General features: G+C 50.4%; 3 protein-coding genes across 3 annotated transcripts in view; 1 reads left to right on the plus strand and 2 right to left on the minus strand.

Annotated features, from left to right (window-relative positions):
• Positions 1–93: 93 nt before the first annotated feature.
• CUEDC2 (CUE domain containing 2) lies at positions 94–7,028 on the minus strand. The gene is made up of 9 exons (XM_045878703.3): positions 6,971–7,028; positions 2,000–2,083; positions 1,502–1,645; positions 1,346–1,407; positions 1,127–1,257; positions 859–1,041; positions 658–719; positions 516–576; positions 94–432 (listed from the first exon to the last, which is right to left on the minus strand). Exons 2-9 carry the CDS (start codon positions 2,071–2,073, stop codon positions 286–288), a joined length of 864 nt encoding a protein of 287 aa, XP_045734659.1. The 5' UTR covers positions 2,074–2,083; positions 6,971–7,028; the 3' UTR covers positions 94–285.
• Positions 7,029–16,872: 9,844 nt separating this feature from the next.
• On the minus strand, positions 16,873–18,458 carry CUNH10orf95 (chromosome unknown C10orf95 homolog). Its single transcript, XM_045878704.3, has 2 exons — positions 17,358–18,458; positions 16,873–17,230 (listed from the first exon to the last, which is right to left on the minus strand). The coding sequence occupies exon 1, from the start codon at positions 18,044–18,046 to the stop codon at positions 17,387–17,389; it is 660 nt and encodes a 219-aa protein (XP_045734660.1). The 5' UTR covers positions 18,047–18,458; the 3' UTR covers positions 16,873–17,230; positions 17,358–17,386.
• The window catches only part of MFSD13A (major facilitator superfamily domain containing 13A), a 27,934-nt gene continuing 23,520 nt past the window's right edge, over positions 17,837–22,250 (plus strand). Inside the window, exon 1 of the mRNA XM_064595222.1 lies at positions 17,837–17,974. The gene's annotated coding sequence lies outside the window, so the exon portion shown is untranslated. The remainder of the gene's footprint in view (positions 17,975–22,250) is intronic.

Below are 22,250 nucleotides of genomic sequence, written 5' to 3' on the forward strand. Positions count from 1 at the left end.
CTGCCCTGTTGGAGATAAGGGATATGAAGTTGGGAGAGAGGTCAGACAGACACAATACCCCAATTCTGAGCAGAAATGACCAGAATGCACTCACACCTTCCTGGGGCCACCTTTACTGTGCCCGTGGGCAGCTCCAAGAGGAGGTCAACACTGTGGGGCAAGGAAGTAGAGAGCAGGATGGACAAGGGGGACAGGAGTTTGGGTGGGCCCTGTGTGGGGGTGTAGGGCTCCTGCATCCCTCTGGGATCTGAGCCTAGAAGGCTCCGGCAGAGTCTGGCGAATGCCTTAGTGGAAGCGGTACTTTCTGGCTGGCTTGAGGTTGATGTATGTGGCCTTCATCTCCTCGGCCTCAGGGTTCCGCACATCTTTGAATCGCTCCCCTTTGGTGCTTACTACCTGGTTGTCGATGTATCGGATCAGCTTCTTGGGGGCCTGTCAGGCAATTGGGCAGTGAGCAGCAGAAGCCAGGAGACATCCCACCCACTCCACACGTCCAGCAGCCATAACCCTCTCACCTCCCTGGGAGCCATGGGCCGGTGAATCTTCTGATCCTCTGCGCTATCCACCATCATGTACCTGCCAAAAACTGGCTGGGTGAAGCTCCTGCCACTCTGGGAAGACCCTCTAAGGGTCTAGCCCAGCCCAGCCCAGACTCACTTCTGCAGGATGAAGGACTTCAGTTCATCCTTTTGGGGGCCTCTGAGGCGCCTGGGCAGGTCCTGCAGAGAAGGGAAGCCTAGTCTAAACCCTAGGGCACCAGCAGAAGCAGACAGGGATAGGCTAGGGGCAGGCGCTTAACACTAAGGTGGAACGTGGCTGAGGCTATTTGGGTTGAGGGGGATGTCTAGCAGAGGATACCTGGTTGGGGCCGTCCCAGGCTGGAGGCCCCTCCTCCTTCCCCTCAACAAGCATCTGCACAGCTTCTTCCAAGTCTCCCCGAGCTTTGGCCAGCACCCACTGGGCCTGCTCCACTGAACAGGTAGGGAACACCTCCAGGAGAACATCCACCCCTGGCAGCAGCTCCTTCTCAGCACCAGCTGCCTGTGGGCAGAGATGTTGACAAGAAGCAGTACTTCCTTCTTTCCTGATCCCTAATTCTCTCACCAGTACCCTCCTCTAGCAGTACCTCATCCTGGGTGTCTCCAGCAGCAGTAGGAGAAGCCCTGGTCTCTTCTTTGAGCTTTTCAGGCTGCTGCAGGGGCTCTGGGGAGATGGGCACCTGACCTTGGACCTCAGAGCTCTGTGGTTGCAGGTTCTCTTAAGGAAGCAGAGAGAGCATCAGGTTTGCCAGGGCTTTAGGGGATGGGGGTATTGAGTCATCCAAGTGCCCAGTCCCCAAACTCACCTTTGTTCCTGGCACCACTCAACTGCCCTGAGAGCTTCTGCATCATGTCCCCTATTGTACCCCTGAAAAAAACAGGACGGTGGTAAGAGGACAACTCTGCCCACCCTCCACCATCTGCCAGCCCTCCACTCCCTCTTTGACCCAGCCAGATCCCACCTTGGAATTTGGGCAAAGCCAGGCACATAGGCCTCCATCATCTCAGTGAAGGCCTCCATATCGAAGTTCTCCTCTGATGGCCCTGAGGGGCCCAGATCCTCCAGGACCCCGAGCACATAGGAGAAGATGACCTCATCCAAGCCGCTGCAGGAAGGGGACAGGACAAGCCCTGGGTAGGACACTGGATACTTCCAGCAACCCCACCTAGCCTGAGACTCAAGCCCTCGGCTTCACTGGGTCCATGAGCCAGACTTCAAGCCTTGAAGCCAGAAAGTATCCCACCCTCCCACAGAGCTTTGGTTTCCCATCTGTCCAGCAAGGTGACAGGGACAGGTTAAGATGTAAGGCCATACCAGCAGATCATAATCAGCCCTCCCCCACCTCAGGATTAAAGCTGAGGGCTTCCCACCCCGTCTTTCCATGGGCCAGGGCCCAGAGTGCTGCCCAGCAGCTCCGACCCTGACCCTAGCATGACCCTTCTAGAAGAGCTGCTTCTACCTGAGGTCAGCCTCTGGGAGGTGCGTCTGGACAAAGGCAAGGAGGGCTGCACTGACAATCCTCTCCAGCTCCATGCTCTCTCTTCTGAAGGGACAGAAGATGTAGGTTTGTCAGGCCCTCTTCTGCCTGCCCCTACCCACTAGGCCCAGGGGCGGCCAGCCCCTCCCTCCTACCCTGCTGTGGAAACCATTTGTTGATGTTGTCCACAGTTTCCAGCTCTGCAGCCCTCCCCCGCTCCCTCAAGCAGAGCTACAGCCCCCTCCCTGCCCATCTCTCCACCTCCTTCAGCCTGAGACAGGGCTCCACAGTGGTTTCCCTCGCCCTTCTTCCGACCTCTCCCCATCTCACCACCCCATTCCCCAGCAGCAGGCCCAGACCCTCTGGCAAGAAGCCAAGGTCTTGGGGTCACATGCCTCCTGGCTGAGGAATCCCATCGTTGAGAGGGCCACTTGGCCCTCAAGTCCAACTACAAGGGGCCCATTGTCTAGCCCCCCCAAGGAGCAGACCTCAGGACCAAGCACAGCCTTCCCCCAGCCAGAATGGGCCACCCACCCACTGCACAAAGGGGCTTTTCTGGCTATGGGGCTCTGATGGAAGGGGAAGTCTTTCAGGAATTCTCTCTTCCTGCCCAATCCAGCAGCTTGGGGTTATCTACAAAGGACTTTCCACCCTTCTTCCCAAAGCCTATGGAGCCCTACAAAATCTGGCCTTTGCCCACCTCTCCAACCTCATCACTCACTCCACTCCTGCCTCACCAGCCTCCTTGTTGGTCCTCAAACTTCCCCAGCTTCTTCCTACCTATCTCCCCCATGTATCTACATGGTTCATCCCCTCACCTCCTCCGGAGCTCTGCTCATATGTTGCCTTCTGAGAGAGACCTTCCCTGACTAACCTACCAAAAATAGGGAGTATTCCTCCTACTCCCTAGTCCCTTGCCCTGCTTTATTTTCTATACAGCATCTACTACAGCTTAATGTTATTTTATGTTTATTTGCCTATTGTCTGACCTCCCTCCTAGACTATAAGCTCCACAATGCAGGGGTCTTTGTCTTATTCATTGGTGTAACCCTAGCACCTAGAAAAATGCTTGCACTTAGTAGATGCTCAATAAATACTCATTGACTCATTTCATTCCCATCTACATGCTTTTGACTCCCAACAGTCCATATGTGGGAGTCAGGAACACATAGATGGTAATGACTGGCTCCACAGGTCCAAATGTCAGCTCTTCCCACTCAGAAGACTCAGAGGTATCTCAAATTCCACCTACCCCACACTCACAGTATTCTCATGATCGGTATATATCTCCCCTCCTATTTCACTGGCTGACCCAACCATTCACTCACTCAGCTGCCAAACCTGAAACTTAGGAATTACCCTTGATTTTACCCCCTCTCAACCCCATCTGCTGCACTCAGCCAATCCAATCCTCTCAATTCTATTCCCTTATCTCCTTTCCATCCATTCTCCCTGGCTCATCTGGCTTCTGCTCCAACATCTACCAAAATTGCTCAATCCAAGGCCATGAGTTACTTTTTCCGGTTTTGGTTTAATTAGGTTGAACCATATAAGCTTGCCAGTACTCCCTGTTTTGGATCTACAGGGAGGGAGGGAGGCAGGGAAGGAGGGAGGGAGAGAAAGAAGGAGTGAAGGAAAAGAAAGAAAAGGCTATTTCTTATAGTTTTCACCTAATATTTGCCCTTTCAAGCAGCATCAATGTTGGTTTCTGAGGCATTACTCTCCGCCTTCTCTGGCCATTCCTTCCTGGGCTCCCTTCTCTGTCCCCCTCTCCTCTGCTGGCAAGAAGGCTCAGGCTCACAGCTGTTCTTCCTCTCTCCTTCCTCTGCACCCCCTCTCTCTAGAAGACCTTGTCTGGGCCCACATCTTTATGAACCAACTCTATGTCACCGATCCTCAAATGCCAGTCCTCTAGCCCAGTCCCCTCCGTGGAGCTACACATTTGCACATCTCCCTCTCTGACACCTCTATGTAGGTGACTTAACAAGTCCCAAACTGACATTCTCCCAAGTCCTTTGCTCCTCCAAGGCTGTCATCAGTAAATGCATGTTCACGCACCCAGCTGCTCTTGCCACAAGTCTGGGAATGATCCTCACAACATCCTACCCCTTCCAGTCTTTCCCACATCCAGTCACCAAGCCCTGACCATCACCTCTCATGCCTCTCAACATGTGCATCTCTCCATCTCTCCTCCCATTCTGCTCCACCTCTTGCCTTCACTGCCAGAGCCTCCTAACCCTTACCCCTACTACCATCTTTCCCCCCAAATCTATTCTTACAAAGATCACAGTTGTGTGATCTGTACAAAAATCCTGTTTTTCCTACCAAAAATCTATCAGTGATGTCCCCCTTCCCTTCTGATTAGCCCAGATTCCTTTTGTGGCCTTCAGTTGAGGGCTTTACCCCTGTGTACATCTCTCCAGCCTCACCGTGTACCACACGCTCCCTGATCACTCCCCTCCACCCTGGCTTTCTTCCAGTTTGCCAACATTCAAGCCTTTTCATGGCAAGAGCCTTTGCACAGCTGCTTCCTCTGCCTGGACAGCCTTCCACCTCCACCCCTTCACTTGTCTAACACCTTCTTACCTGTCGGGTCTCAGTTTAAAATTTTCTTCCTCACGGGATGCTGCCCCTGACCCTCGAGAACTGCTTTGGTCCCCACCATCTTACACCCTCATTGCAGACTGCACTTTCCCTTATTTCGCAGTATCCTTCATAGCTCTAATTAAATAATGATTTGGGCAATGTTTAATGTTTCTTCCAGCTGTTTCATGAGGGCAGGGACTATACTCCCGGCTTACTCATCAGCATACACTCGGTATCCTGTGAAGTGGGACACTCAATAAAGAGTTACTGCCCCCGCTTTACAAATGACGGAACTGAAGCTCAGTGAGTTTAATGCTTTGCCCAATGTCACTTGGCTGGACTGTGGTAGTTAAGATTTAAATCCAGGGCGCCTAGTTGAGTGTATATTCCACGGGATGGGGGGGGGCGGGAAATCTCAAGACTTTCAAGCCGGTTGAGACAGAGCTACGATCCATGCTTACAGTTCCCAGGTCCCCTAAGTAGTAACATAGTGTTGCTGTGACAGCACAGAGATCACTTTGGACAGCAAGACTGAGAAGCTGTAGCCTAGCATGGGCCCTGGAGAGCAGAACTGCTCACACCACGCATGCCAGACACCATTATGTGGTTCCCCCAAGAGGTCAGCCCCATACAGAGAGCTACACCGACCCTGGGTTACATCAAATCCTGGCTGCTGTCAGTTGCCTGGCAACCTCTGCTGGGACAAAGGCTGCTGCAAGAAAGTCTAGTTTCTAGGGAAGAAGTGCTCAGGGATGTGTCTGATGCCTCTGGGTTTCTGATCAGGGTCTGAGGGGCAAGGAGTTGTTACTGGGAAACTCTTCACTGTGCCCCCAACGAATGTCTTCCTCCCCTAAGCTTTTGCTCTAGCTTGTCTCCTGAGGCAACACCCTCCCTTCTCCTGTTCTGGGGCTGACCAAACTTTACCCAGCCTTGAAAGCTTGCCACTTCTTCTTTCACCCTTTTCCATCCCCCTAGCCTTCCTCAGCATTGTTTTCCTGCCCAGAGGCTTCTCTAATATTTCTCCCCCACAGTCCCCGAGATGGGGAAGCTGTAGCCTAAGCAGCCAGCCTTCTCCAGGGTAAGAACATGATTTTCCATGAGACTTTTAAAATTCTGGATGTAGTCCACAGAACTCCATTACTTCCGGAGGGCTCCACATCAGGGCTCACTGGTTAGTAGCACCCATGAAATGTGATCGTCATCCTGTCATAAGTCCTGTTTAAATACCTCTGATGATGGTAATAATAGTTCTATGCACTTCACCCATATTAACTTACCTAATCCTCACAATAACCCTAAAATATAGATACTAATAATATTATACTATCCCATTTTGCCCAAAAGGAAATGGAGACACTGAGAGGTTAAGTAACTTGCCCAAGGTCACACAGTAAGTTAATGGCACATTTACATCCAAGCAGTCTGGCTCCAGAGCCCTGTTAACCACTACGCTACACTACCTCTTATGAAGCAAATGATGTGGCCCCCAGCCCATGTTCTGATCCTCCTGTCCTGCCTGGCTGGCCCTCCTGCCTACCTCAGAATCTTTGCTTACACCGTTTTCCCCACTCAGAACGTCTTTCCCTCTGCCTCTCATTCTGCGGGACTCACTTTCTCCCTGAAGCCAACCCTGAGTGTCCCATCCTCACTGCCCCCAGCTGGCCTGAGAGGATCCCCAGGACCAGGCACAAGCCTGGACTCCAGATGCTCAATACAGATCCCCTGGACAAATTTAAGTGAGACTGGGGGAAGGAGAACCATGCTGTTCCCTTGGGGTGGGGAGCTGCTTAAGGTGGAGAGAAAGCAGAAGGCTATGTGGGAGGAGTCCTGGGAAGCAGTGTGGGCACTCAGAGGGTCTAGCACGGAGGTCTTCGCTGGTTTCTCAGTCACTATGAAGCCCAGCTCCTGGGGCCCTAGTCCCATTACGCAGGTTCCAGAGGACATAGTTGTCCCCTGACCCCCAAGTCAAGTCTTAGAGGCGCCAAGGACACTGAGGGCTACAAGGGATTCCGGCACCCAAAGTCAGACCGGAGCACAAACGGGGATAGTGGGGTGCACAGGAAGTGGGACTGTGATGATGGTTCACCCCTGAAGCAGGAGCTCCTTAAACAAGCTAGCGGGGTACCCATAAGGGTCCGGAATAGTGGGCCCGAGGGCACCGGGATGTGGTTGCAGCCGTGGGGACACAGGACTAGGGAGGCCTGAGTAAGCTGGGATATGCCTTGATACAGGCCACGGCGAGAACCAGAGATGGGGGGGCCGATGGGCCCCAGGGAGTACCGTGGGGGAACACACAAGACGGGTACCCTGGGTCAGTGTTCTCCGCGACTCTCCCAGCCCTGGGCCGGGGGCCGGAGGGGAAATCACCTGCTCCGTCGGGCGCCGCCGGCGACTTGTCCCGCGCGGTGCAGCTCTCATCCCCCAGCCCCACCAACGAGATCAAAGGCGAGGCCCAGAGCGGTTCCCTTTCAGAAGCGCCGCGGTAGCCATTTTTGAGAAGGGCAAGTGCCCACAACTGGGCGGGGCTTCTGCGCCCACGCCCATTTGTCTCAGGGTTTTGCACAGGCTCCCGCGACGGCCATTTTTGTTGCGGGTTGGGAGGAATTAGGCGTGGAGGTCCCGCCAGTGGGTGGGGTCTCAACGGCTGACGGCATCCCCGCCTAGTTCCTTGTCAACTGCGAAAGACCGAGAACCTTTCGACCCCACCCAGTGTCTTCCTGTCCGCCTTCCTTGCCCTAAAATCTCCGCCCTCAAATCTTAGAGCTTCCTCCCCTCTCCTTGTCTCTACCGTCTTTCCACAGACTTGGATCCCTGATTGGATCTGGTGGCCCCTACACCCAGAACCTGGTGTTCTTCCCAAATCCCTGTGTCTCTCCCCCTTTATGTCCAGTCTAGGTTCAAGGTCCGTCACCCAGTCAGCTCTTAGGTGATGACTTCCTTCCCCACCATATCTGTCCCCTTTGCCTTCCCTTAACAGCGATGTCTCCCCCAAGATTAGGGTGGGTTACAGGGTCTGGATCTTGGGACGGTGGAGCCTGGTTTGGATGGGGGTAGCAGGGCGCGGGTGTTCTGGGTGAGTATCAACCTGAGCCCAGATCCAGGACAGTCTAAAGGCCATGCCTACTTCCAGGGCCTTCATGCCCATGTTGGCAGGACTTCTCATTTAGGATAGGACAACTGAACCCCAGGACCCATCAAGGCCTCAGCTTCTTTCTGTTCCTGGTGCTACCCTGTGGGGAAACCTACAGCCATCCCTTCCCAGGAGTCCCGTAAGGGGTCATGAAGGAAAGAGTTCCCTCCAAGGGTGAGCTAGCCCATCCCCAATCAGCAGGGATGAGCCCCTTCAGGGCTAGTCACCTCATAAGGGGCTGGGTACTCAGAGACTGTCACTGTCCTCAGGAGCTCATGGTCCAAGGTAGAAAGTCCCATCCTCTCTTCTCCCCTAAGGGCTAAGGCAGTTCCAAAATATGGAGAAAAGAGGGATCACTCTCCCTCTTCCAGCTCTGTCCCTTGCTGCAGGCTCCCAGCTCCCCCCCACCAGGACCTTCTAGCCTCAAAGAGCAAGATGTTCACTGCTGGGGAGTCGGGGCAGGAAAGGGGAGGGAGGAAGGAGGGAGGAAGGAGGGAGCACATTGCGCGTCACGTCTCCCATCACGTCTCCCATAAAAATACTGCCGCTGCCAGCCTGGCGCTGCTAGGGTTAATGAGAGGTGGGGTGACAGCCACTTTGAACTCTGTCTAGGCTGGCCCCTGGGAAGGGTGGTAATGGGTAGCTCCATCAGCCCCAGGCCTCTGCCAGTCCTTTAAAGACTTGGCCATCCCTCCCTTCCCCCAGCCCCATCCCCGCCTTCATTGCATAATGCTGATGACTCTTCTCTCCCTACCACCCCCATTACGGTAACTTTCAGGTTTCTCAGTAGAGCTGTCCCTAGTTCTGGCCTGAGATCCCTGTAGCCATCCCTGTGCCTTTCCCTTCTCCCCTCTGGCCTGTTTCTTGGCTGGCAGTTGGATGTAGCTAGATATCATCAGAAAGAAATTCCTGAGCTTTGGGAGGATGATGGGAAAGACCTCTTAGGGGGAGCCCCTTGATTCCTAGCTCAAATCCTGAAGGGTCCCAACTCTGTGCAGCAGGGGTTTGGTTCTGGTGTCAGAGGACAGAGGGTGGGCTGAGGAAAGGGACTTCCACAGACATAAGGACACACACAAACTGTAAGATAGGAGCTCTGGAGAACACTTGTCCTGCTTGGCATTCCATAGCTGGCCAGACCTTAAGCCTCTGATTTTTTTGTCCCCTCAGGTCTGTCTCTCCATCCCCAAGATGGGACCAGATTCCACCTGCCCTTTGGGTGCTGCTGGAAGCCACATAGGGTGAAAGAAGGTGGCATGATGACTCGTCTCTTCCCATTCCCTCAAGTGAGTTTTGCAGCCTAGGTCCCCTCAGCTGAAGGGAAAAGCTAGAAGCCTATGCCAAAGCTTCCCCTAGCACATCAATTCCCCATCATCCGACCTCAGAATGAGGAACTGGGCTTGAAATAGGCATAAAGGACAGATTTCCCAGACATTAAGAGCAGAGATAAAGCCCATCTGGCTGGTCTCAAGGGGTGGGAGGGACTCAGAGACTGAGCAAGGAAGGGGACACTTCAAAAGAATGGGGAGAAAGGAGGGGGTCCCCGCTTTTGATTGAGGTCAGAAAGGGCTCTCTGGGCAAGGTGCCCAGCCCTCCCACACCTTCCTCCTTTCTCAGAAGAGCCAGGATGGGGCGGGGGTGGGAGTTGGCTGGGGCAGGGAGGGAGCCCTATTTAAGGAGCATTCTCTAAGAGCATCACTGCAGATCCAGTCCCAAGAGCAAGAGAGGAGGCTTCATGGTAAGTGTGGGCCCTTGCTCACAACTCAAGCAGGGCGGGGGTAGGGCGGCTCCTGAGCTTGCAGGCTTGCCTTTCCCTCTCCAGGGACAGGCAGCAGCTCTACCTGGAGAAGGGGAATAGCCCCCATCTCTCCACTTAACTCTCCAGAAGTGAAAGTGTGTTTCAGGGAAAGATTTCTCTTCCTCTCGCCTACCTATCCCAGGTATCTCAGATCTTCAGTTTTGGTGGGGAGATTTTCAGGGAGCTGGAACTTTTGGGGATCCATATTTTAGGGGTCCCCTCTGGCGCAGGAAGCCTCCCAGTCTCCCAAGAGATGCCCTTCTCTGTGCACATATTCTGGCTCTCCCCCAGCCCCGACTCCTCCTGGAGTACCTCTCCACATCTGGCCCCACCAGGAGCACATCTGGGCAAGAAATGATTCCACAGTACTCATAGAATCCCTGCCATGGCCCTGAACCCCCTCCCCTCATATCCTGCATCAATCCTGTTGGAGTTCAGAGAACCCTTGCCCCTTTCCCTGGGTATGGGCCCTGTTTTTTAGCTCTAAGCTCAGACCCTCTCTGGGATAGGAGGAATCTTGAGATCCCAGGTTCCTCATCTGACCCACCGTGGGAATGGGAGGAATTCACAGAAGAGAGCACAGGAGGGCAGAATCGAGGCTGGGAGAACGTTGGCCACCTGGCTCTGAGAACTGAATTCCATAGGCTGTGAGCTTGAGCAAACAGCCTAGGGACTCAGTTCTGGTGCCCGGCTGTGCTATACCATCGATAGAGAGGTCGTGGGGAAGCTGCTGGCTCAGGCTCTCCGCATCCCAGCCAGGCGCTCCTCCAGGCACTGTCCACATCTTTTAATAACTTCAACTTGGACTACTACCCTTCTGCTCAAAGACCTCAATGGCTTCTCCAAACTCCTTACTTTGTCATTAAAGTCTTTCACAGTATGGCCTCCACTTCGCTTTCAAGCACGAGAGTCCATTGCTCCCTGGTCATAACCTGTCCTCTAATGAAACCCCGTTGCCCCCTGCTCCTGCTGCCATGCCTTTACTCATGCTGAACCCTCCTCAGTTCTTCCTGGGACACCTCCTCCCCATCACTATCTGTTGGGATCCTATACATCCTTCAAAGTCTCAGATGCTTCTTCCAAGAAGCGTCCCTCAACTTCCCAGCAGTGCAGATGATCTCCTGCAAATCCTCCATACTCCTCTCTAGAGGGGCTCACCCATAGTGTCTAGTCCAGCGTTCTGCACATAGTAACTGTTCAGTAAATGTTCCTTGCATTTTGCTGAGTGTGTCTAATGTATGAAGAGGCAGTTTGGCCTAGAAGTTAAGGTAGAGTTAGATCCCAGGTGCATTCTCCATGTGTGACCTTGAGTAAGCTGTTCACCCCTATAGGCCTCAGTTTGCTCATCTGTGAGTGGAAAAAAATAATTATACGGACATAAAAGTTTTGTGTAAATTAATGAGTTGATAGTTTCTTCTGTTCAGGGCTTTAGCACAGTACCTGCACACGGTAAGTTCTCAGTTAAGTGTGTGAATTTATTATGATTCTTATTATATTCCCTTAAGTAGAATGTGAGCTACCCCGTTGGGAGGTAGGATAAGGCTTAAAATTAGTCAGCCATGGTTTATTGAGTGAAGGGTTCCAGACCAGATGCCAGGGTCAGGTACGGCTGGGACAAGACCAGGAGGAGGCCATCAGGACCAGAGTTTGGTAGCCCAAGCCCTGCTGAGATCTAGGAGTTCTGGATTCCCACCGACTGTATAACCTTGGGTGAGTTACTCCTTCTCTCTGGCCTTGGATTCCCAGCATAACGTAAATTGAGGGGATTGGACCAGGTGAACAGCAAAGTCCCTGGCAGCCGAGATGTTTTATGAGTTCTAAGCTTCTAAGGCTTAAGTTCAAATAAAAGATCAAAGAAGGAGGCATCTAGGCTCCCTGCAGGGCTCCCTTACATCCACAGGGCCTGGAGCAAGCACTGGGGTTTGGAAGGATGTGCATGGCAGCATGCTGGACTGAGCTGAGTGGCTGTACTTCCTTCAGAAAGCCTGTAATCAGGGGCCCTCTTCCCTCACTGGGGCTGGGGGTCAACTGGTGTGCAGGCTATGGGCATTTCTAGGGCATAAGTAGAAGCCTTGGGGAGAAATGTCTGTGAGGAATGCAGATTCTCAGCAATGGAGGAAGTTAAGAGACTTCAAGGTCTGAACCCGAGAGGATAGAGAAGGAAAGAGATACAGAACACACCTTATGTGATATGAGACTCAGGATTCAGTTGAAACCTGCCTTGTTTCAAAAAAGGATTTGAGGAGACTTACTGGCATGCAGACAATTGTCCAAGATTAAAATGTAACACACAGACATAGCTATGTAGCACATTTACTACTTTTTGACCCAGAGATTCAATTTACTTATTACTGTTTTTTCTTTTTAAGATTTTATTTATTTATTTATTTGAGAGAGAGAGGGAGAGAGAGCATAAGCAGCAGGGAGGGGCAGAGGGTGAGAAAATCTCAAGCAGACTCCCCACTGAGCAGGGAGCCTGATGCAGGGCTTGATCCCAGGACCCCAAGATTAGGACCTGAGCTGAAGGCAGATGCTTAACCGACTGAGCCACCCAGGTGCCCCTACTTACTAGTTTTTATTTTTAGTTAGAAATTACTTTAAACTTACAAAAAAGTCTGCAAAATAGTGCAAAGAACTCTTGCTTACCCTTCTTACAGATTCACCAACTGTTAACCTTTTGCCACGTTGCTTTCTCTAATCTACAGTCTTTATTCAAATCTTGCTACTTGTCCCATTAATGTCCTTCATAACAACTTTCATTCAGGGTCCAAAACAGGATCATGCATTGCATTTAGTTTTCATGTCTCTTAGTCTCCTTTGACCTGAAACAGCTTCTCAGCCTTCCTTTGTCTCTTATGACATCCACATTTTTGAACAATAAAGACTACTATAGTTGTCTGTTTACATTTATCTGATGTTTCCTCATGATTATGCATTACTGCTGAATTGATGTTGTGTTTTCTCAGTTTAATATATCAGAAAGCACATGATGTCAACTTGTCTTTGTTAAAGAAAAAGTTTTCAAGACACTCATTAAAGATGGTGAAAGAGACTTTATTCAAGAGGGACCGCTGCAGTGCGCTTCAAGTGTGGTCAGTTTTCCCTGTGATTCTAGGGAATCTAGGATACTCTTTTCTTCTTTGTAATTAATAAGTATCTTCTTGGGGGCTGCCTGGCTGGCTCAATTGGTTAAGCATCTGCCTTCGGCTCAGGTCATGATCCTGGGGTCCTGGGATGGAGCCATGTTGGGCTCTCTGCTCAGTGGGGAGTCTACTTCTCCCTCTCTCTCTGCTCCTCTCCCCCTGCTGGTGTGCTTTAAAAAAAAAAAAAAAATCTTGGAACATACTTTGAAACTATATAAACAGCCTGTTTCTCATCAAACTTTTACTCATTAGTTTTAGTATCCATGAATGATTCTCACTGGAATCAATTATTACTGATTGGAGATGGATTTTCTGACCTCATTATTCCTCCTGCTATGAGTAAGAGCTTTCCTTTCATATTTGTTTAGTTAATGTTAGTATGTACTTAATAGAGATTATTTTATTCAGTAGGTAATAATTTGTTACTGTGATTGGTTTGATGCTTCAATTGTCCCTGATTAGGCCAGTGGAAGTCCCTTCCAGCTGGCTCCTTTGTTTGACATATTTGAACCATCCTTTATTTTTTGGCACAAATTGTTCCGGGCTCATCTTGTACCTTTCCTTTCCTTTTAAACTTTTTTAATTTTTTTATTTGACAGAGAGAGACAGCGAGAGAGGGAACACAAGCAGAGGGAGTGGGAGAGGGAGAAGCAGGCTTCCCGCTGAGCAGGGAGCCTGACGCGGGGCTCGATCCCAGGACCCTGGGATCATGACCTGAGCCGAAGGCAGACGCTTAACGACTGAGCCACCTAGGCGCCCCAGTCATCTTGTACCTTTCCTGCTACAGCCTCGGAACCAGCCATTTTCCCAGTGGGCCTGGTTCCTTTTAGTGGAGAATGAAATTTAGAAATTTAGATCGGGCTGCTGCTGGCTGTGCTTGTTGCTACCAGGGTGTCAGCGCTCAGTGATTCCATTTCTAGGACTACTGATTCAACAATTTAATACTTGTACGTGTGAACAAAGATGCATATTCAAGGACATTTGTTTTCTCATCAGCCTCACTACTTCCAAGTAAGACCAAGCCACCATCTGATTTTGCCTGTATTACTTTAAAAGCCTCCCAACTGGTCTCCCTGTTTACACAATGGCCGCTCTACAGTCTCTTTTCCACACAACATCCAGAACAATTAAAAAAGGGACACCTGGGTGGCTCAGTCAGTTAAGCATCTGCCTTTGGCTCAGGTCATGATCTCCAGGTCCTGGAATTGAGCCCCATATGGGGCTCCCTGCTCAGTGGGGAACCTGCTTCTCCCTCTACCTGCCTCCATCCCCCCTACTCATGCTCTAATAGATAAATAAAATCTTTTTTTTTTAAGATTTTATTTATTTGTTTATTTGACAGAGAGAGACATAGCGAGAGAGGGACACAAGCAGGGGGAGTGGGAGAGGGAGAGCAGGCTTCCCACAGAGCAGAGAGCCCGATGTGGGGCTCGATCCCAGGACCCTGGGATCATGACCTGAGCTGAAGGCAGACGCTTAACGACTGAGCCACCCAGGCGCCCCTAAATAAATAAAATCTTAAAAAAAAAAAAAAAGAATAATTTAAAAAAATCCAATCACATTCTCTCCTGCTTGTAACACTCCGCCCACTAAGAATAAAATCCAAAATTCTCAACATGGCTTCAAGGCACCACGGGATCTGGCTTCATCCCTAACCCCATTAGCTCCCACTTTCTTGCTCGATCACAGGACAAGGATACTCCAGCCACAGGGTTGTTGTACCTGCTTTTCTCCCCCAGGTATTCAAATGGCTTGTGAAGGTCTTTAGTAGGTCTCCACTCAAGAATCACCTCTTTGGGGAAGCCTTCCCTGGCTATCCTATTGAAAACAGCACCCCATCACTTAATAACTATCTGACATTATGTCATATGTTCACCAGTTGCTTGTTGTCAGTCTCTGTTTCTCTGGGTTCCACCTCTAAAGTAAGCTCCCTGAGGGACTTTTTTGGCTCTCTCCTGTAACCCCAGTCCCTAGAATACTTGCCTGGTGTATTGTGGATTCTCAAATGGCTGCTGAGGGAATGAAGATAACTTTCATTCCTTGGGGCTTTTGCACCCACCAGCTCTCTGCCTGGCTTCTTTCTCACCCTTCTCTTTGCATGGCTAGCTTTGTCACATTCTTTAGCTCTCAATTTAAATGTCACCTCCTCAGAAAGCTTCCCTGTTTACCTTATTCTAAGTTCCACTACTGCACTTGTCTTTCCTATCTCAGCCTCTCATTCCTGCTGTAATACTTATAACAATTTGCCTTTATCTGTTTGCATGGTGTCCCATCCCCATTTCTTCCCCTAAAATGCAAGCTCCATAAGGGCAGAAACTGCCATGGCTGTCTCATTCATTACTGTATCCCCAGGGCCTAGAACAGTTCAAGAAATTGTTGGATAGACTTTTAACAGCTAAAAACTGGAAAGAATCCAAATGCTATAGAATATTGGGTGGTTGTTGAAGAATGAGGTAGCTCCATGTGCACTGGCACAGAATGATGTCCACAATATACTTACAGTAAAATATTAACAGGTAAAACAGTGTTAATTCCTTTTAGGTAATTAATATTATGTGCACAGAAAAAATATAGGAAAAATAACAGCTTGGACCCTACCAATTATTTGGGAATAAGGATATTAAAAAGACCTTAACTTCCTATTTTATATATTTCTATGTAGCAAATTATATTTTTTATTTTTTTAAATTTATTTATTTGAGGGGCACCTGGGTGGCTCAGTTGTTGAGTGTCTGCCTTTGGCTCAGGTCATGGTCCCAGGGTCCTGGGATCGAGCCCCGCATCAGGTTCCTGCTTGGCGGGGAGCCTGCTTCTCTTTCTCCCACTCCCACTGTTTGTGTTCCCTCTATTGCTGTCTCTGTCAAATAAATATTTTTAAAAATCTTTAAAATTTATTTATTTGAGAGAGAGAAGGGGGGAGGGGCAGAGGGAGGGGAAGAGAGGGAGAGAAGCAGACTCCCTGCTGAGTGTGGAGAGATCTCAGGACCCCCGACCCCAACCCCAAGACCATGACCTGAGCTAAAATCAAGAGTAGGACACTCAACTGAAACACCCAGGCACCCCCAACAAACTATATTTTTCAAAACGAACACTAACATTTGATCACTTAGTACATGCCAGGCACTGTGGTAAACATTTTGTGTGCAGCATTTCAAGGCATCTTCTCAATAACCTCATGAGATAGAGGTCCTAATACTATCACCCCCATTTGCAATGAAGAAATTGATTCAGGGACATTATGCAATTTACCTAAGGTCACATAGCAGACCCATTACACTACACCACCTCCCTGTGTCTTTGTAATTTAAGGGAAAAAAAAAAAGGAGAGGAAAATAAGATGAAACTAGGGGTGACCGTTCAGGATCCAGGCTTTACACAAAAGATACTAAGCAAATTTGGCCCTGAGCTCCCTAGAAGCCAGGGCAAAAAGAAAAATATGATCAGTTATGAGATCCTTGGTGCTTCCAAAATTAAACCACTCATAAGGAGAAAAACTCTTCCCAAGTGGTGAGGCTTGAGAGCCCTTCCATGAGGTTCATAAATACAGCAGTATTCAGTCCAGTGGTGTACAGGCTTCAGTAACATACCTGTATACCGAGGCAGCTGTTGGCCATCCAACAAGTGGAAATTCAGTAAAAACAATTCCACAAGGAGCCATATTTGTACAGCATGGGTATCAGATCTGGAGTCCTGCCAGACCTATAGTTAAAATTGGATGTGTGGCCTAACCCTCCAGCAAACTCCTGGAATACTGCAAATTCAGCCTGTTAAAGACTGGTAGTAAGGAGACAAGAAGTGACATTCATCTGAAATTTCAACCCTAGTGCATTTTCCCGGTAGGCTGGGTTGATTTTATGCTTCTTTTACAAATGAAGAAACTGAGGCTCGGAAAGCCCAGTTACACGACTAGAAATGTCAGTGGTAGCCCTAAATCTATGTCTTAGACATTCCTTCCTCAGCCACGCCTACCACCCACGCTTCAACAAAAGAGCTTAGGCCCTCAGACTCTCTCGGCGGATGGTGAGCTGCCGGGCCTAAGAAGCCTATGGTCCTGCACACTGGAGAAGAGCTGCTGAAGCAGGGAGCTCGGCCCCACCCGTGAGGAGGCACACTGGCTCTTCCCGAGCAGGGGAGTAAGGCTCACGTTACAGAGATGAGGAACACCCCCACCCACCCCAAACAGAAAAGCGATCTCGCAGCATACACTTGACTTCACTCATTTATTTACTTTTTACTACAACCTGCGGATAGGTGGGCCCTGGGCTTGGGGAGGAACTTGGGCAATTCGGGAAGCTCTGTTAAACGAAGGAGAGGAAAAAGGGAAAGTAGGGGCTTGGTGCAGGGCAGTCTTCTAAGATCGGGAAGAGGAGGGAGAGACGAAACAAAGGGTCCACGCCCTTCTTCCCGCCGCACACCCAGGTTTCCCAAGGCCGAGTGGGAGGGAAGAGAAACAGGACATCCACCCGGAGATGTTCTTGATCTCTTCTCGCCCTTCCCCCGCTATCCAGCAATAACGCGAGAGAAATCAGAGAAGTGCAGCAGGTGGGCGGCGTGCAGGCCTGGTTTAAAAAAAAAAAAAAAAAAGCGAGGTGATAGGTGCACCCAGCGCCGGCGCACCGCGGAGGTCTCCCTCGTGGCGGGCTGAAGGCGGCGAGCGCAGGGGAGGAGAGCCGCGCGCGTGCTCACCGGGCCGGCCGCCGGGCCCTGCGGCGTCCTCAGCTCGGGCCTTTCCTCTTCCTCCGGCGGCCACGCTCCGCCGCTTCCGTGGCCGGGCTGCTGTCGCCGCTGTCGCTGCTGGCAGGCGGCCGCAGCACACGCCTCTGCACACGGTACTCGGGTTCCGGGACGTGCGGCGCGCCCTGAAGCAGGAACTGGCCGCCGCGGTAGGTGACGCGCACGTCGGTGCGCGGGTACGTGCCGTACACACGCCGCAGCTCCCGGCGCACCACGTCCGGCAGCTCGAGGCGCGGGCCGTGCGCGCGGTGCACGTGGCCCCAGCGCAGCTCGGTCTGCAGGGTGCCGCCCTCGGGCCACGGCGCCCCGCGGTGAGCAGCCGCCGTCCCTTCTGCCGCGGGCCCTTGTAGCGATGGCCCCAGGTAGCCGGGCGCCGGGAAAGGCGGGTACAGGGCCGCGGCGTAGGCCTGCGGGAAGGCCCACGAGGGCAGTGCTGCCGCCAGGGGCGCGCCTGAGCCATGGAAGCAGTGGTATTCCCGCGGAGCCGGCCACTCGCCCGCGGTGAGGCTGGGGGGCCGACTGCAGAAGCTGTGGGCGTGGATGGGGAGCAGCAGCAGAGAGCCGGGCAGGTAGGTGTAGGTTAGGGGCTGCAGCGGAGGCCAGGCGCCCTCCCCGGATGCCAGGCAGCTGTACGAATACATGGTCTGAAGCTCAGGCGGCGGGCATTTTTACTGGGGCCTGGTCCAAACCTGCGGTGGGGGTGTGTGTGGATACCCTTTGTTCTGTCTCCACCACCCATCCCTGGGGCTTGGTAACCCAGGGCTCTGGCTCACAGCAGGAGCCCACGTGCAGTACCTGATGGTTTGGGGGAACTCTTCCTAAGGCATTCAGCTTCCATCTCACCTCTTGTCCCAGGGCTGAGCCGAGCCCCAGACTCTCAGTAAGCAGTAAGGACCCAAGACCTTTTCAAGCCTTCGCTCGTGAAGTGTTCTTCCCAGGTGGCTCCGCACTCGTCTCCTTCAACCCAGGGGGAGTTGGTCCCCAGCATTTGGGGGAGCCAGAGAAGTCCAGAGCAGGCTCCTCTCCACCACTTTTTAGTGGCTCTGCTCCCCTCCATGCCCTGCCTCAGCCACACCTCTTGGTTTCCAGGCAAAGGGAAACACATTTTGCTGGCCAGAAGCCAGCCAGCCTGTATCTACACCGGGTGAGCCTGCTGGTTGTACCTGCCGGCCCTGGACGGTGAGGCCTGTGCTCAGGGATGTCCTCACTCCTACATCACTGAGAATATCTTGGTGCTCTTTCCAATCAGTTAGCCACCTATTCCCCACACTCCATCCTCCCAGCCCTTCCAAATGGGTCGAGTTATCCTAACATTTGAGTGAAGCTCCTACACCAGGTACTGAATCAAGTTGCTTATGAGTATCTAAGTTTACATCAACCCTAGGAAGGAGATACTAATATTTTCCCCACTTTACGTAGGAGGAAGCAGCTTGCCTCAAATTTGGTAGTAAATGTATTCTATGACTAGGAAACATTTCCAGTGTTGTAGGCTATGTAGGTTAAAGTGTATTGCCCAGACTCACACAGCTAGTTATGGTAAGAGCAAAATTCAACCCCATGTCTGTCTCAAGAATCGTGATTGGTAATTAGCTTTATAGCCAATCCATGCTGGGACTTCTTTCACACTGTCTCCAATCCTCCCCTCTAGAATGTTACATAAGAACTAATTCTTTTTTTTTTTTTTAGATTTTATTTATTTATATGACAGAGAGAGACATAGCGAGAGAGGGAACACAAGCAGGAGGAATGGGAGAGGGAGAAGCAGGCTTCCTGCTGAGCAGGGAGCCCGATGCGGAGCTCGATCCCAGGACCCTGGGATCATGACCTGAGCCAAAGGCAGCCGCTTAACGCCTGAGCCACCCAGGCGCCCCAAGAACTAATTCTTAATAGCCATGTGAAGAACATGGTAATATCATTTTCACTTAATTGATAAGGAACCAGAGGCTCAGAGAAGTTAGGACACTTTCCCAGGTTTATACAGTCTAGGTAGCCCAGTGGGATTTGAACCCAGTCCAACTAAGGCCAAAGCCCAGAAGCTACTTGGGTGAAGATTGCTTCATCCAGGTGGTGTAAAGCCCTCTCTAAGCTCCAGTCCCCTCTGGCTGCAAGCCACAGTCCTCCACCTCTTTCTTCCCCAGTGGGGTGGGTGGTAGTTGCTGGATACTTAAAACTGATACCCTCTCCCAGCTGCTGAGCTGCTGGGCCATCATACTTTCCTTCTTCCTCTTCTCTTGACTCAGGCAGCATCCCCAGTAACCCCCACAGGTTCTCCTCTAAGTTCTCAGTGTCTCACAAAGGCCAGCTACCCTCTGAGAAGTTCTACACTCACCCTGATGATGTCACACTTTTATATTCCTGACTGAGCTGCTCTCCCAAGTTTTGGGCCATTGGCCTGGTGAATAGATACTGGAACCGGGTATCTACCTAACACTCCCTACCCCAGAGCTCCAAGAAGGGAGCCTCACCCTCTGTGCACTCTAGGAACTAGTCCCAAGACACAGTGGCCTTTGTTGGGAGAGGCCTTCACTGCCAAGATGTCCACAACCTAATCCCTGCAAACCTGCCAATATGTTATGTTACATGGCAAGGGGGAATTAAGGTTGTCGATGGTATTAAGTTTGTGAATTAGCTGTCCTTAAAAGGAGATTATCCTGGATTATCCAGATAGATCCAGTGTAATCACAGGTGTCCTTTAATGTGGAAGAGGGAGGCGGAAGAGTCAGAGTGATGTTATATGAGAGTGAATGAGCCATTGCTGGCTTTGAAGATGTAAGGGGGTCATGAGCTAAGGAATGCAGGCAGCCTTTGGGAGCTGAAAAAGACAAGGAAATGGATTCTTCCCTAGAGCCTCCAGAAAGGAACACAGTTCTGTCAGCACCTTGATTTTAGTTAGTGAGGCAGACTTCTAACCTCCAAAACTCTAAGATAATAAATTTGTATTGTTTTAAGCCGCTAAGATTTTGGTGATTTGTTACAGTGCCAATAGGAAGTTAATATACCTCCCCATTCCTATTTATAACTTTGCCCTCTCCAAATCTCAGCACTTGAGGAATGTCCGAGACTACCTATAGACTGACCTCACCCAGGCCTGGAGCTCAATCATGGGCCCTATGGGACTGGCCCCTTTCTCCACCTGCTCCCACATGGGGATCTGGTCACACCTGGGTGGGAGGTGGGGAGAGTGTGAGACCAAGCTCAAGTTGGAGACTGGGACGGTGAGAAGCCTGTATTTTATTTTATTTATTTATTTATTTATTTAAAGATTTTATTTATTTATTTGAGAGAGAGAGAATGAGAGAGAGCACATGAGAGGGGGGAGGGTCAGAGGGAGAAGCAGACTCCCCGCCGAGCAGGGAGCCCGATGCGGGACTCGATCCAGGGACTCCAGGATCATGACCTGAGCCGAAGGCAGTCGCTTAACCAACTGAGCCACCCAGGCGCCCGAGAAGCCTGTATTTTATTTTATTTTATTTATTTATTTATTTTTTAAAGATTTATTTATTTATTTGACAGAGAGAGACACAGTGAGAGAGGGAACACAAGCAGGGGGAGTGGGAGAGGGAGAAGCAGGCTTCCCGCGGAGCAGGGAGCCCGATGCGGGGCTCGATCCCAGGACCTGGAATCATGACCTGAGCCGAAGGCAGACGCGAAGGCAGACGCTTAACGACTGAGCCACCCAGGCGCCCCGAGAAGCCTGTATTTTAATAATTAGTCCGTACATGCTTGCTGAAGACCTCTGCTGGTCTGGTGGTGGTTCAGGTAAAATGGGAAAAATAAGGACCAAACTGAGTTTCTCAACATTCATCCTGATTCCAGTAACAGCTTCTAGATTTTTGAGGTCCCATACCTTATCTACTCAATAAAGTGGTTCTGGGGGAGTTGGCTCTATTCTATCCTTAAAGTTAGGGGTGATTTATGGCTAGATCAATCGCACTGCCATCCCTCTGGCCATAAGAATTGGTTGAGGGTAGCCAGGTGACTCAATTGATCAGTGGAAACCAGGCCCAGGACTTTGTTCTCTTGGGGTGGAGGGAAGTGCTCTCTTTCCCCTGGACAGAAATCTGAAGGAATGCAGTCTGGGTGGAGAGGTGAAGGCCTGTCTGAGCATGGAGCCACAGAAGAAGTGGAACCAAGAGACAGAAAGAGAAATTAAGTCCCGATGACATAATTTGAATCCTGGACTTTAAAGTTACATGAGCCAATAAATTCCTTTTTTCCCTTCCAGTTTTATTGAGATATAATTGACATACACCACGGTATAGGTGTAAGGTATACAGCAAATGATTTGACTTAACGTATATTGTACAATGATTATCACATTAAGTTTAGTCAATACCCATCATCTTATAGATAAAAAAAGGTTTTTTCACATGTGATGAGAACTCTTAGGATCTACTCTCTTAACTTTCAGATATACCATGCAGCATACAGCAGTGTTTATAATCCTCATGTACATTACATACCTAGTACTTCTGGAACTTTACCTTTCGACTACCTTCCTCCAATGCCTCCTCCCATCCCCCCCCCAATAAATTCCTTTCTTGCTTAATCTGGTTTGAGTGGACTCTTTTTTCTTTTCACACACCAGTTGTGTTTACTTCATATAAATTTAACTACAGAAGACAATGAAATAGACTTTTATTTTTAATTACAAAGCACCATCATCTAAGTCCTTAGAAAATTAAAAGTTTGGGTTATTGCACTGTGGAGTGGAGTCTTCTGTTGTTTGCATCGCCGATAACACTGAGTGTTTTCCCCAGCATTTAATGAAAATTTTCAAAATGCAACAACCTGCATAGTTTTTGATCTGTGAACCCCATGATCAGAGGCTCTCCTGTTGGCAAA

Source organism: Mirounga angustirostris, unplaced genomic scaffold (genome assembly GCF_029215605.1).
Source record: "Mirounga angustirostris isolate CCGP_5_RB_7025 unplaced genomic scaffold, mMirAng1.0.hap1 SCAF_6, whole genome shotgun sequence".
Lineage (NCBI taxonomy): Eukaryota > Metazoa > Chordata > Mammalia > Carnivora > Phocidae > Mirounga > Mirounga angustirostris.